At 48.6% G+C, this 15239-nt stretch overlaps 1 protein-coding gene across 1 annotated transcript; it reads right to left on the reverse strand.

Annotated features, from left to right (window-relative positions):
* Positions 1-8148: 8148 nt before the first annotated feature.
* Positions 8149-11826, reverse strand: LOC125534977 (cytochrome P450 85A1-like). Its single transcript, XM_048698040.1, has 8 exons — positions 11489-11826; positions 10175-10499; positions 9414-9815; positions 9229-9315; positions 9050-9128; positions 8851-8957; positions 8618-8742; positions 8149-8519 (listed from the first exon to the last, which is right to left on the reverse strand). The coding sequence occupies exons 1-8, from the start codon at positions 11701-11703 to the stop codon at positions 8432-8434; spliced, it is 1428 nt and encodes a 475-aa protein (XP_048553997.1). The 5' UTR covers positions 11704-11826; the 3' UTR covers positions 8149-8431.
* Between the last annotated feature and the right edge of the window lie 3413 nt (positions 11827-15239).

Here is a 15239-nt window from a genome sequence, read left to right on the forward strand (position 1 = left end):
CTTGGCAAGAACAAGTGCAATCAACTTCCACATCTTGCACTAGTTCAAGGAGTCACAAACCCTCTTGTTGGTAAGACAAGGGACAAGGTAACCTAAAAGCTTTCATAGACATCATCTTGTGTGTGCATCACTTTATGTCTATGGATATCCTTGTTTGTTCCTTGTGGGACTAACCCGTGTAGGTATTGAAAGTGCAACTCACTCCAATGGATAGCTCCAAATGATCTACATCAACATTGAGCATCCACATCTTAAACATCTACATGAAGTCATCATCGACAAAACCCAAGGTTAGTTCATCCCTCTTAGGGGGGATCTCACATCTAGGGGGAGCTTTACTCTAAGAATTGAGCTAAAGCAACTCTAATGGTGTGAACACAACAAATGCTTTATGTAAAAGTGGTAACCCCACTTGTGCTTAAACGATGAGTATGACCTATGATCAAATGTTCTCATTTGACAAATAAGTCAATATACTCATATATAGATGACCTAGTCATCGCCAATTGTTTGATAGATGCTAGAATTGGTTGTGCATACCTTGCCACATATTTCAATTGCCATTTTATTGTGTGAGCATGTTGATTGCATATTTTACTCATTCGAGGACATCCACTTGTTGTTTTGATTGATTGGTTTTCTTTTCTTTTGCCAAGTGGATGGACAAGAATGCCTAAGAACCCTCTCTAGCTATCTATTCTTTTCTCGTCTCAAACTCAAATCATGCTACATCACAAAATTTGATCAAGTCAGATTCGAACCACTCTGTGTGAGGATCACTCGGAGTCCCCGATTCCTCATAGACTTAAACTTCCAAAACTTCTTTGTGCGTTTCAGTCTGACCGATTCATCCATTTCGGTCATACCGAGATCACTAAGTCGATCTAGGTTTTCAATCTTGGTGCAACCGATTTGAACCTTTCGGTCACATCGAGTTTTAATAACTGCTTGCAGTTATGAATCTCGGTGCCACCGAGTTGTTCCACTCGGTCACACCGACAGGGTCGGGCTATATATACTCATGGGCAAAATTTTGGAAATTTCTCCGAAACCCCTTCGCCCGCGCATAGCTCGCTCTGCCTCCTGGGTCTCCGGATCGTCCTCCTCGTCGCCAGCCGCCTCTTGTCGCTGGTCTCCGCCGCCGTCAACGGAATTCTTCCCCGCCGTTGCCGCCGTAGCGAGTTCATCGCCGAACTAGGGTATGGACTCGATCACAGTGCTATCCCCATCCGATTCCTAGCACATTGTGTTCATTATGATTCTTACCACGATTGAAACGATCTTATCCAGTCAAAACACTCTGTAGATTAGAGTTGAATTGAAAATTTAGGGTTAGGTTTCCGCCGAAACCATCTCGGACCCACCGAGTTGTGGAACTCGGTACCACCGATTCGGCTCAGGCCATTGCACATGTAATTTTCGGTCTGACCGAGAATTGCAAATCGGTGTGACCGAGTTCAGGACTTTGTGAAACCCTAGCAGTCTCGGTGCCATCGAACTGTGACTCGGTCTGACCGAGTTCACTAGTTTAGGTTCCAACAGCTACTTCGGTATCACCGAGTTTACAAATTGGTTGATCCGAAATGCTTTCTGTGGAAAACTAAAACTAAGTTTTTGACTCATTCTCTTGCAAAAACCTCTGCATTTTGTGATGCTCATCCACTCTATCTCATCTATATCTATTCACAGGGTCTGCTGTCAGTGTTTGCAATATGTCTGATTAGAGTGACAGCCAGAACAGGTCAGAGAAGCAGGTTCACCTGAGTGAGGGCACTAGTCCCTCTAGCAGTTCAGATGATGGTAGCAGGAGCACTCCCAGCAACTTGCCCAAAGCTGCCACTAGAACAAGGAAGAAGAAAACTTCAGAGTCTGAGGATGAAGACTATGTGGCAGTTGAGGATGAGGCCACTTCCAAGAAGAAAGAGGTTAAGAAGGAATATAGCACTGCTGCTGCCACCAAGCCAGGCATGAAGCAAAAGGTTCCTGCAAAGAGAATTCCAATGTCTAAGGCCAGAGCATCTACTCAAGTCCCTTTGGGATCTGAACCCAAAGAGGTTGCTGCAGAAGGGAAGAAGAGGAAGGAGAGGATCAAAAAGACCACTGCTAGAGTGCTTGGGAGATCCTCAATCATGAGAGATTCTGAAGAGGAAGAGGAAGAAGAGGTTGCTCCACCAGCACCTAAGGCCCAGAAGCTTATGGGTGATGCTATCAGGACAGGGGCTGCTTCATCAAAGCCCAAAGAAGCACCCAAAGCAGCCTCCAAGCCCAAGAGTGCACCTAAGAGGAATACCAGGAGTATACCAGCTGCTGAGAAGAATAAGGCCCCAGTGCCTGAAGTTGCTGATGATGAAGAAGATAAAGGACAAGTCCTGAGGAAGCTCAAACCCAAGATTCTAGACCACAATGATGATCATCCTGTGGCTGAGAACATGAAGATCAGGAGCGACTCTGGGTTGAGGCTATGAAGAGAGTCAGATCCATATGCCACCAGGAGAAGGACTGCTGTTGATTACAGGTTCCACACAAAGGAACAACAGGACTTTTATGAGACAATCTTGTTGGACAAGAAGCCTATAGTGTGTGAAATGAGGTGGGTCGACTAGAAGTATATCAAGGAAAATGAGGAACACTATCCTGGTGTGTTTGACAGCTTCAGTGCTTGTGGAGTTGCAGACTTTGTTGGGCAGAAGCTCACAAAGTGGAATGAGGAGCTCATAATGCAATTCTACTCCACAGCACACTTCTATCCAGATGGCAGGATAGTATGGATGTCTGAAGGTACAAGGTACCACTCAACTATTGAGGAATGGGCAAATCTGGTCAATGCTCCTAAGGAAGAAGAAGATGACTTGGATGTCTATGCCAAGAAGAAGATGGATCACAACTCTATGGCAAACATGTACAAGGAGATTCCTGAAGATGATCTTGAGACTCACCAGTTTGGGTCAGTAAAACACTTGCTGTCAGGGCTGCCTACAATTAATTGGATCCTTAGGCACACTCTCTTGCCCAAGTCTGGTGATCACAGAATGATCAGAGGCCATGCAATTAACTTGCTACATATATTTGATGTGCCACAGAAGTTCAAGGTCATGAGCTTTATAGTTGAGACTATCAAGAGGACTGCAGCTGACCAGAAAAGAAGTTGTGGATATGCCCCACAGATCCAGGAGTTGATAAACTCAAAGATGGGCACAGGCACATACTTGTTGCATAAGAAACACTTGCCTATCTATCCTGACTTTGAGGACAATCAAGTTGTGATGAATGAGAATGAACCATCATCAGTACAAGCTCAAGAGAAGAAGGAGAAAGCAAAGAAAGAGAAGGCTGCCAAGATGCCAACTCAAGAGGAGGCATCTGAGTACTTTTTGAAAATCAAGCAAGATCAGCTTGGCTACCTGATTGCATCCACTCTGAGGATTGAGAAGGGACTGGCCACCCTGACTCAAAACCAGGAGAGCTTGGAAAGAATCGTGGAGCAAAAATTCTATGACTTGGATGTGAAGGTAACTGAGATTCAGTCTGTTGTGGAGCAACTTCAAGATGATATGCAGGAGAGGAAGGGCAAGACAACCACTGATGCATTTGCCAGAGTGCCTAGAGCTCAGAGGTCTGCTGCAGTGCCTGTTCCAGACACTAGAGTCACTTCATCTGCACCAGCTACAGCTCCAGCGCAACCAGCTCCAGCACCAACTCCTTCAGCTCCATCCACATCAACTGAAGCCTTCGTCCTTGGCGTTCTCCGGACACCACCACCTGAAGACCAAGCTTGATAGACGTTCTAGTGCTATGCATTTTCTATGAACTTTTTGGTAACTTGTTGCCAAAGGGGGAGAAAAATATATAGATCATAGGCTTCGAGAGAGAGCGTTGCTTTTTATTCTCTCTTGCTTTGGTGGTTGAACTTTGTCTGTCTTTTGATTGCTTGAGATACTATGTTGTTATCTGTGAGACATTGATGATCATGTGGTTGATCATAAGCTACACTTATGCTTGTTAGATGATATTATCTTACTTATCCTTATATGATCATTCACTTTGCTTGGTGATGAGTGCATGTATTTAATTCTTATCATTTTGAGCGCTCCACCAAGATGTATGTGACATGGAAGAGTAACCCATGATCCTAACTCATTGTGCATTTGCAGTCCAAAGCAAATCTTAAGATATGCACAAATTTAGGGGGAGCTCTTGCTTTTCACATACTTCTCAAAGCGAAAATATCTTTCACTCTTATTATCATTTGTCGAAGCTTTGATCTATATGTTGTCATCAATTACCAAAAAGGGGGAGATTGAAAGTGCAACTATCCCTGGGTGGTTTTGGTAATTTCTAACAACATATAGCTCATTAAGCTAACATTATTCCAAGATTAATATTTCAGGAAAAGCTCAATGAATGGCATGGCATGGATGAGGAAAGTGGATCCCTCAAAATTCTAAGGACAAAAAGTTTGGCTCAAGCTTGAAGCTCAAGACTCTACATTTTATATTTTAGTGATCCAAGATCACATTGAGTCTATAGGAAAAGCCAATACTATCAAGGAGGGATGAGGTGTTGCTTAATGGCTTGCTTGCTCAAAATGCTTAGTGATATGCTCCAAAACCCTCAACTACCTTCCCACATCCACATATGACCTAAACCAAAAGTCAAACTCGGCCCCACCGATTCTTTCTATCCGGCGCCACCGAGTTTCAAATGTCATAGCCACTGCCACAAACCCTAGGCAAATCGGTCTCACCGATAGGGATCTCGGTCTCACCGAGATGGGATTGTAATCTCTCTGTTTCACTTCGTAACGTCTTGGTCTTACCGAGATGAGCGATCGGTTCCACCGAGATTGCAATGTAAACTCTCTGTTTCCCTTTTGTAACATTTCGGTCTCACCGAGATGAGCGAATCGGTCCCACCGAGTTTACCTGACCAACTCTCTGGTTATCTTATTACCAAAATCGGTCCCACCGAGTTTGGGTAATCGGTCACACCGAGATTACGTTATGCCCTAACCCTAACCATATCGGTCCTACCGAGTTGCATCTCAGTCCCACCGAAAATCCTAACGGTCACTAGGTTTGCTGAATCGGTCCGACCGAGTTTAACCATTCGGTCCCACCTAGTTTGGCAAATTGTGTGTAACGGTTAGATTTTGTGTGGAGGCTATATATACCCCTCCACCCACTCTTCATTCGTGGAGAGAGCCATCGGAACATACCTACACTTCCAATACACATTTTTTGAGAGAGAACCACCTACACTTGTGTTGAGGTCAAGATATTCCATTCCAACCATATGAATCTTGATCTCTAGCCTTCCCCAAGTTGCTTTCCACTCAAATCTTCTTTCCACCAAATCCAAATCCTGTGAGAGAGAGTTGAGTGTTGGGGAGACTCTCATTTGAAGCACAAGAGCAAGGAGTTCATAATCAACACACCATTTGTTACTTCTTGGAGAGTGGTGTCTCCTAGATTGGCTAGGTGTCACTTGGGAGCCTTCGACAAGATTGTGGAGTTGAACCAAGGAGTTTGTAAGGGCAAGGAGATCGCCTACTTCGTGAAGATCTACCGCTAGTGAGGCAAGTCCTTCGTGGGTGACGGCCGTGATGGAATAGACAAGGTTGCTTCTTCGTGGACCCTTCGTGGGTGGAGCCCTCCATGGACTCGCGCAACCGTTACCCTCCGTGGGTTGAAGTCTCCATCAACGTGGATGTACAATAGCACCACCTATCGGAACCACGACAAAAACATCCGTGTCTCCAATTGCATTTGAATCCTCCAAACCCTTCCCTTTACATTCTTGCAAGTTGCATGCTTTACTTTCCGCTGCTCATATACTCTTTAGCATGCTTGCTTGAATTGTGTGGAGATTGCTTGACTTGTGCTAAGATAGCTAAAATCTGCCAAGAACTAAAATTGGGAAAAGGCTAGATTTTTATTTGGTCAAGTAGTCTAATCACCCCCTTCTAGACATACTTTCGATCCTACACATTCTCTCACCTCTTAAGCACATATGCGGGCAACCAAACAGCTGGCCCTAAAGTGCTCATTGATGCAATGCACGCAACGAAACAACATGCAAATGTTGGTTTGTTGCCTGTTTTTGCTCAACCAGGCTAGGTGAAGACGGGTATGAAATGCAGGCACTATTGGAGAAGGCAACCAAACACATCCAAAAGTGCCTGTCGCCCTTCGCTTCTCTGCAATCCAGTCCACTAAGGGCATCTCCAATGCCAACCCGCAAACCTCCCGCAACCATCCGGACCATAAAAGCCATCCCACGCGGTCCTGTATCGATCCGCGGCGCGGTCCGGACGAGATTTCTCCCGCAAACCGGAGACAAAATTGGGGGAGGTTTGCGGGAGTCCGGACCGATCCCAAGCCCGCTTTTGACCGACCTGGCCCACCAAAAACCCCTTCCCCCTCCGTGTTTTCGGTCAGTGCCGATCCAGAGCGTCAGCGCCCGCATTCATGCCTAGCCAGAGAAGATGCAGCCACTCACTGGAGCCAGTATTTAAGCGGCACACCGGTCGAGAGAGTGTCGCCCGCGTCACTTCTCGATGTAGGCGTCTGCCGTGCGTTCAAACAACACAACTGTCGCCCATCTGTTCATCTACCGCCCGCATTGATGGCACGTGGTTGCCGAGGCATCTCCTCTGGCGCCACCCGTGTGCCCTCTGCTGCCCACTGGTGCTATATAAACCGCTGCCCTAGTGCCCCGGCCATACCACAGTCCTCCCTCTCCGCACCACTCCCCGCCATGAATCCCTCCGTAGTCAAAGCTCTCTGGGATGGGCTGACATCAGAGTGGAAGAAGGCCATGGCGGCCATTGCTGTCGACTAGTAGGCCGGTAGGCAGCCGAAGGACGCCTCCGACGATGACATGCAAATGGAGGACACCTCCGATGACGAGCTAACGCCACCCTCCTCTTCCTCTGCGGCACCCTCCTCCTACACTCCATCCTCGCCGGTGCACTGCACCATGACCATCCGCGAGGCCCGTGCCCATTATATGGACATGCTGCGGGAGGAGTGGGAGGACCAGTTTCGGGAGGCACATGCCGACGCCAATGCAACCACAACCTCCTCCAGGAGCATCTTCAAGCGGAGGAGTAGGTCGCCGCTAGCAGGGCGGTTGCGTCGGACGCGGACCTGGCGGAGCAGGAGACATTGCTCGAGTCCTACCGCTCCGCCCGCAAGTAACATCGACGACGAGGAGGCCGCGCCCCAGCGCCACAACCACGAAGAAGCTGACACGTCCGCGGGCGCCGCCGGCAGCGAGGAAGAGTAGTGCACCGTAGGTCGCCACCGCTCGCCTCCAAGGAAGGCCACCGCTCCTCCCCTCCTATCGATGCCAAGCTTGGTGGCTGAGCATCTTCGGCCGATTAGTCGCTTGGCGGTAGTCCTGGCCATCTCAGGCCCCGCCCTGTCGGCCCACCCAGGCCCGGCCCTAAAATCCAGGGCCTAGGCCCGATGGGCTTGATCATGGGCCGGGCTTGGGCCTGAGTTTTGATCCCACTAGCAGGGCCTGGGCGGGCTTGGGCTTATCATATTGACATTTTAAGGAAGAGGCCCAGCCCACGACCCTAAGCCCTAAGGGCTTTTCAGGGCTTTTTACCAGATGGGCCGGGCTTGGGCTTGAAAAGTAGGCCCGATGATAGGGCCTGGGAGGGCCTGGGCCTCAGTTTTCTGCCATGGGCTTTTTTAATCCCGGCCCGGCCCATGGCCAGATATACTTGGCGGCGACGTTGAGGCGGACAGCTTCGGTTCCCGGGGATCCGGAGGCGGAGCAAGAGAGCATTGAGACAGAATCGGAGACGGTGAAGCTTTAGTTCTCGGGGCTGATGGCCGGACACGGGGACCGGACGCCAGAAATCATTTAGATTAGGCATTAATTATACTTCAGGGCCCGTCTAGCACTGCTATGATGTATTTGTAATGAAATCCGTCATATTTATATGAAATCCGGTGTGTTTATATGAAATATGGCCGTGTTTATATGAAATCCGGACTTGTTTGAACGAATTTCATCCGGATGGTTCAAGTTGTTGTGAAAATGTATGAGCATGTACTAGTACAGCTTACCAGATATAAGTCACCTCATATCTCGTATATATGGTGCTGCTTATCATCAGATTCAAGGCACCAGATATACACATATATGTATAACTGCTTATCAGATTCAAGTCACCAGACATATCACATATTTTTTGTGATGCTTATCATGCATATGTAATTGATCACAAGGAAGAACATAGTTGCCTCTTGTGGCCTTCTACGTCAATTGCCTACTAAACCTATAATACCTACACTATACCTATGTTTCCTATTTTCTTACAAGGCTGATCTAATCTTTCCGTCGGTGCAGAATTGCACTCTCGTCGCCTCAGTCTGGGCCCTATCTACCTAAACTCTGCAAAATGTATGTTGCCAAATCAGTAATCTTGAACTCGGATATGTAACCCGTTGGGAGCCTCCACCCGGGGGAATTTCAAGATCGTGTTCTTGCCTTCTTCCTGCCATCTAAAACATCAAAGCCAATGCCAAGTATCTCTCAGTAAATAATGCTGGAGCTGTTCATCGAAATGGAATCAGTGTGGAATAGTGGAGGTTGAACAAACCTGTATCGGGTCACGAAATAGTGGAGGAAAGTCGCGATCTCCGCCGTGCCCACCTCCTTTCCGGGGCACATCCGGCCGCCTCCTCCGAACAACATGAAGTGCGGGTGCGATTCCATGTTCTTCTCCTGTTCATTATCAGTAGGCAACAAAAGGTTAGAACTTCTTCTAGTAGGGCCTAGGTGGTATGTTTTAGTGATGTTTTGATGGTCATATTTGTTTGCTCTTTTACTTACCAGCCACCTCCACGGATTGAAAGTCATCGGGTCAGGATACATGAATGGGTCGTAGTTTATCTCCCTGGTGTAAACATAGATTCTCCACCCTTTTGGAATGACATACCCTGGAAGAAATCGATAATACTGCTTTAGAACTAACTTAACATTTGCCTAGAAAATGCTAAATTGGTAGGATTAATTTGCATGTATATCTCACCATTCATTTCCACATCCTGAGTTGTTTTCCTCAGGAGCCCATTGACGACTGTAGCTAATCTTAGTGTCTCAGAAATGACCTGCATATATCCATTGGTTTATCATGATCCTGTTTATACTAAATTCCTACTCAGACTTCATCCTCTGTTATTTTACTTTTAGCTCCTATTTTGTACTTACAGCTCGAGTGAAGGCCATGGACTTGAAATCTTCATAACTGATGGCTTCCTCCGGCGATTTCCCCTTCCTGATATCAAGATGCTCTCTCTGAATTCACAAGTGACAATTCCATCAGTAAACTCTAAAAGGCACATGATTCTTGTTATGGGATCAAAATAAATTGGTTTGAGAATATGTGTACATACCCTGAGTTCATCAAGAGCTCGCGGGTGGTCCGACAGGTACTTGACAGCCATCATCGAAGTGGTCGACATCGTCTCGTATCCAGAGTAGATGAGGGCGATGAGCAAGTCGATGATCTGCTCATCAGTGAGTTTCTCCCTGGTCCCATCGTCGCCGCTTCTCAAGAGAGCATCCAGCATGTCATCCTGAGCATCACCAGAGGACCGCCGCTCCGCGATCATCTGCTCTAGCATGGACACAAGCTTCGTCCTTGCCTGGAAGCCCTGGTAGTAGCTGGTTCCCGGAAGGTTGATTGGCAACGAGATGGTGCCGAGCACCAGGCTGCATAGCTCTGTTTTGAGGGCGTCAGAGAGTGGGCCAGCCGTGATGCCGGCGATCTGCCGGAGTGCGGACAGCAAGGCCATCTGAAAGGGAAAGGGAAAGTCAGTTAGATATGATGCTTCTATGAAACTCTGGAAGGTGATGAGATTCTGTGATGTGTTGTTGCGAGATCAGATGCTTCTATGAAGCTCTGCAACAACCACAAAAGCGGCAACCACTTTGGAAAAATATAAATTCAAAGTGATACTCTGTTTATTCAAGGAGATACTACTATAGAACTCTGCAACAACTACTTTGGAATGTTTTTTCCTGCTTTATCGTATATCAGTTTTTAATTTGTTCCTAAGTGTGATAATATCAATATTCTGTGAAATGTTGTTATGAGCTTGGTCACCCATTTTTTTCAGAGCAGAGCACAGCATTTCTGTTGTGACTGACTGACCTCCTTGGTCTTGGCCTGGACGTCGACGACACTGCCTGCCCATCCATGGAGGTGGTCGCGCATGAAGGCGTCGATCTTGGGGAGGAGGCTGGTGCGGAGCGCGGCGGGCCGGACGAGGCCGAGCATGGCGCCGCGCATGACGCGGTGCAGCGGGCCGTGGACGGCGGCGATGTTGTTGCGGCCGAGGATGTCGAGCATGGACTGCGGGTAGCCGGGGACCAGGCCGCCGGCCTCGCCCTGCAGCAGCATGCGGCGGTTGAGCTCCGGGTCCATGCACACCACCGTGGGGCAGCCCAGGATGTGCGTCCGGAACAGCCTCCCGTACCTGCAGCAGCACACCGCAAATTTAGTTCCTCGTTTAGAAAAACTTATTGCTGAGATTCTCAATCAAAGATTATCATTATGCCAACATTCCTCGCTAAAAAAAAGCTTTATGCTAAGATTCTCTGTTCTTCCTGATGGCAGGCAAGCAAGCAGGCAGTATCATTAAGCAGGAGCAACAATATTTTCAGCTGGTAGGTGTTTCACTTTTGATCTGTGTATCATAGTTTACAACCCTGCGGAAATGGTACTTTGGGAGCTGGAACAGTGGTGAGCGTGTGTGCGAGTGAGCTTTTGGGGGACAAGCAGCGAAAAGCTAGTGATACTCCTCCTCTTCAGATCACCTTTCATCATAACCGGAAAGCAGCTGCCAAACCGGCACATTTCCGTAGTTTATGGATTCATGTATGTAGGAGGTACTACTGACTTTTTGGTAATAAATATATTACATCATTTGTTATTAAATACTTCTTCTGTTTCTAAATATTTATCTTTCTAAATATATCAACAAGTGACTACATACAGAACAAAATGAGTGAATCTACACTCTAAAGTATGCTAAATACATCCGTATGTGGTAGTCAATTTGAAATGACTAGAAAGACAAATATTTAGGAACAAAGGGAGTATAAGACATTTTAAACCGCCAAAAACGTCTTGCATTTGTGAAGAGAGGGAGTACTAATTACCCAAAATCTCTTGAAAAAGAAACTGCAATTTCCCTCTTAACAACACTACTACTACTACTGCCCAAGCCCCAGAGTGGCAGATACAGAATGAGTGGTTCTCCATTATTGGACCAATAGCATGCATCCATCTCTATTCTCTAGTGAAGTTCTCCACAACACCAACCAAATCCCCCAAATCCCGGCGAAGCGACATGTCCGGGCACTAGAGGTAGCTACCAAGCTAGTAATGTAATCCAAGGAAGAAGACGCAAGCAAGCAAGAATGCATCAACATCTCATGGTCGACCATGCGGACTAGTACGTACCTGAGCCTCCTCTGCTTCATGAAGCTGGGGCCCTGCTTGAGGAACTCCGTGGTCTCGCCGAACAGCGGCCACCCCATTGTCCCCGGCGGCAAGCAGCCATCGCCATCCTTCCTCCTGCCGTTGCCGTACCTGACCTCGTTCCAGCGCAGCAGCAGGCTGCTCGCCAGCACCACGCCGACCACAACGCCGACCAGCACAAGGAGGAGGAGCGCCATCTTCTACTTCTTCTTCTACCTCTCTCTGCCTCCTCTTGGATGCTCTGTTTTGGTTCAAGAGGCAGGGCAGAGCAGACTGGTGTCTATCTTGGCAACAAGTGTTGCTCTGGATGAGTTGGGCAGAGGAGGAGGCCCTTTTATACAGGGAGGAGGAGAAGGAGGAGAAGATTATCCACCCCTCGTTGTAAAAATGGACGACCATTACTTTTCCGATGAGGGTCCCCATTCCAAGGTGAGGTCTTGACCATGGGAGGGAGGGGATCAAGAAGACGGGAGCACCAGAAATTTTACACGCAAGGCACCAAAATACTCCAGTGCTAGTGGGCGGAGATACAGAGCGGAGCAGAGAGTAAAATGACTGGGCCTGGAGCTACGCATAGGATAGGAGGAGGCGCATGCCCGGCCTCGAAACCGGTGCGCGCGCCGTCCGTGCGGGTGTTGGTTTGCGGCCACACGGTCAAAAAGGTATCCTGCCGAGATGCTGCTGCTCCCCATGTCTGCTTGTTTAATTGTTTTCATCTTACCTTGCCATTCACACCTGCCACAAAGCTCTGGCATAGTAATTTTTTTAAAAAAATTTCGAGCGCTCCCAAGTAAATTTCACCGTCTATTACATGTACTCCCTCCGGTCTTTTTTAGTTTTAGTTTACATATAAGATTTGACCGAAGTCAAGTCTTGTAAAATTTGATCAACTTTATAGAAAAAAGTATCAACATTCACAATCTAAAATCAATACCACTAGATGTGTCACGACTTAAAGTTTCATATTATATAACTTTAGCATGGTAAATGTTGATATTTTTTCATATAAATACGGTCAAACTTTGTGAAGTTTGACTTCAGAGAATTCTAATATGCAGAGTAAAAAGGACCGGAGGAAGTACTATTAGGGCTAAATTTCACCGTCTATTACATGTACTATTAGAGCAACTCCAATGAGATGACCCATTTTATCCGTTTGGATCATCCGGACACAAAACTTGGTCCAACGGGACGACCCAAACGGACGCGGGTGTCCGCCCGCTGTCCGTCCCCGACCCAAACTTGGCCCAAATTTGGAAACAAATGAGTATGAAGCGGACGAAAGCGGACGCTCTGCTCGACCGCTGTCGTCCGCTCGTGTCCACCCCTGGTCCCACCTAGCAGTGAGCGCGCACGAGCTGGCGCTAGCCTCCACAACCACCACGAGGAGGAGCGAGGCCACATGCGCAGGTTGCCGCCGCGCTCGCCGGGGGGATCTTCGCCGCCGCGCTTGTCGCCCACCCCACTTCATGCAACTCCTCGCCAAAGAAACCGCCGATGCAGGTCTAGATCCCTCCACCGCGGCGGTTTCCCGCGACGCCGATGCAGGTCCAGATCCTGCCACCGCCAAAGAAACCGCTGATGCAGGCCGCTGGTCTGGGAGGAGGGGAGAGCGGCGGGGCCTGACGACGCGAGGGGGCGGAAGGGGCACGGCGGCGCGAGGGGGGAGCGCGACGCGGCGAGCTCGGGGCCGGGCGACGGCGGCGCGGGCTGGGCCATAGCTCGAGGCACACCGCGCTGGGCCACCACGGAGGAGCTCGTCTGTCTGTGGCCGGACTGGGTCTCCGACTGCTACTGGGAGGAGCAGTCCTCGCCGCCACTCCTGGCCAGCGGCACCTCCGCCGAGGACTCCTCCTCGTCCTCCTCCACGGTGTTGAGGTCGGGGGCTATGTGGATCGGCCAGAGCGGGAGAGGAGTCAGGGGCTATGTGGCTAGAGGCGGCGCGGCGAGCAGGGGGTGGGCGCGGCGAGCGGGGGATTGCGAGCTGCGGCATGGGCCGCGGCCGCAGCGGCGCGGGATGAAAGCGGCGTCTCCACGCGAGCAACCTTGTGTGTCCGCTTTTTGGTCTTGCGTTCGGTGCAGCCCCTGTCCGTCCCACTAGGCGAACGAGCGACCCAGACGGACAAAATCCGTGTCCGTTTGGGTCACTGCGTTGGAGTTGCTCTTAGGGTATCTTCGATGCCGGCTCTCAAAACGGACATAGTGATGCGAGAGTCGGTCATCCAACACTTGTAAAAAATATCCACCCATTAGTACGAAGTAATTCGGACATAATTCATGCATAAAGAGACTACTATCAGGCAAGGCCGCTTTCACCTCACTCTCCCCTCCTCCCTGCTCTCTCTCTCTCTCTCTCCTAGCCCTAGGCGGTGGTGAATAACAACGACAATGGCGAATGGGGGGGGGGGGGTGCAGAGTGTGTTGCATGGACGGCGGCGGTGAGTTCTCAGAGGCTGACAATTGGCTTGGGAGAGCGAGCTATGCGACGCAACCGGAAAATTGATCCATATTGTTATAAATTTGAATTGAAAATTGGCACCGGAACTGGGCGAACATTTACAGCATACCATTGGATGGCCGGCTCCCGCATTATTGTTCATAGACTGGCCCTGACTAGTTCGTGGACAAACAGTGTGACCGTTTTAGATGTCGGCGTTGGAGATACCCTAGGTATATTAGTATTGCTCAAAGTATATCCAGGATTTTTGTATATACAGGTGATCATCCACCCCTCGGTATTTTTATTCTCAACGAAAGGAAAGAAAAACGCTTGTTATTGATCTTGGTCGGAGATTTGCCAGTGAATATATAGTGGGTCGATGCCGATCTGATCAATCATGAGGATTGCAAAAATGAAAGATTATTGGAAAGGGAGGTGTTGCATTGCATGGGTGCCATGTGCATGATACATGCTTGTGTCCGCCCACTGATTGCCCATGCACAGTGCTAGCTTAGCTCAAAGAGGGGAGATTTATACACTCTGTACTCTCTAGCGTGGATTAATCATTTTTGTTGTAATAAAATTAGAGGGCGTTTCGAGGAACTGAGGTGGCACATGGGGTGGCTCGCGTTGGACCATGTACTGCTTGGATCTGTGATTTAACTAGCTGATAACCCACTGACATGATCCTTTTGGATGGATTATTGGACTGGATGATGGTAAGATTAGAGGGGTGGCCACCGCTGCTGGGTGCGGCATGTGGGTGTGGGTGGCACCATGTACTGGTACTGCACAAAAATAAAACCAGGTTGGGCCCTACCGCATGCGGGGCTGGTTTCACTGGCTAGATCTCCCTCCCTGCTGCCCTGCACACCCACTCGTGCGCCTTCTGTCCTCTGTCTTCCATTTCTCTCTCAAATTATTGGCATCTTGAGTAGGAATGTAAATTTTCTCTCAAAGTTACGGCTAGTAAATCGTGATGTTACGTACATACACTCTGTTTTTCCCCTGTCTCAACCCTCAACTTTTAGCGTCCATGCTGCTGCTCCTACTATCACTGTGCTCCTAGCACCATGTCTTGTTTCAGAGGCTTGATGGTCCGAATCGACCGCGTAATTAGCCAACTGATCTCAGCTTAACCCTAGCGTGGCACGGTTTTAAAAGCTACTGTATTACGTTTCTTTCTGAATGCAAGACGCTTTGGCAGTTTAAACTTACATATTTCAAAAATAGAGGGTGTAGGTATGAAATATAATTGAATCCTGGGCCGGTGAGTCAAACAGGTTGGCGAGA

This window comes from Triticum urartu, chromosome 2 (genome assembly GCF_003073215.2).
Source record: "Triticum urartu cultivar G1812 chromosome 2, Tu2.1, whole genome shotgun sequence".
NCBI lineage: Eukaryota > Viridiplantae > Streptophyta > Magnoliopsida > Poales > Poaceae > Triticum > Triticum urartu.

Coding starts and splice junctions, on each gene's coding strand:
- LOC125534977 (XM_048698040.1), bottom strand. CDS start 11,703: ATGGCGCTCCTCCTCCTTGTGCTGGTCGGCGTTGTGGTCGGCGTGGTG. Junction 9,816..10,174: donor TCCAGGCCAAGACCAAGGAG/GTCAGTCAGTCA, acceptor TTTCCCTTTCAG/ATGGCCTTGCTGTCCGCACT. Junction 9,316..9,413: donor GAGCTCTTGATGAACTCAGG/GTATGTACACAT, acceptor TTGTGAATTCAG/AGAGAGCATCTTGATATCAG.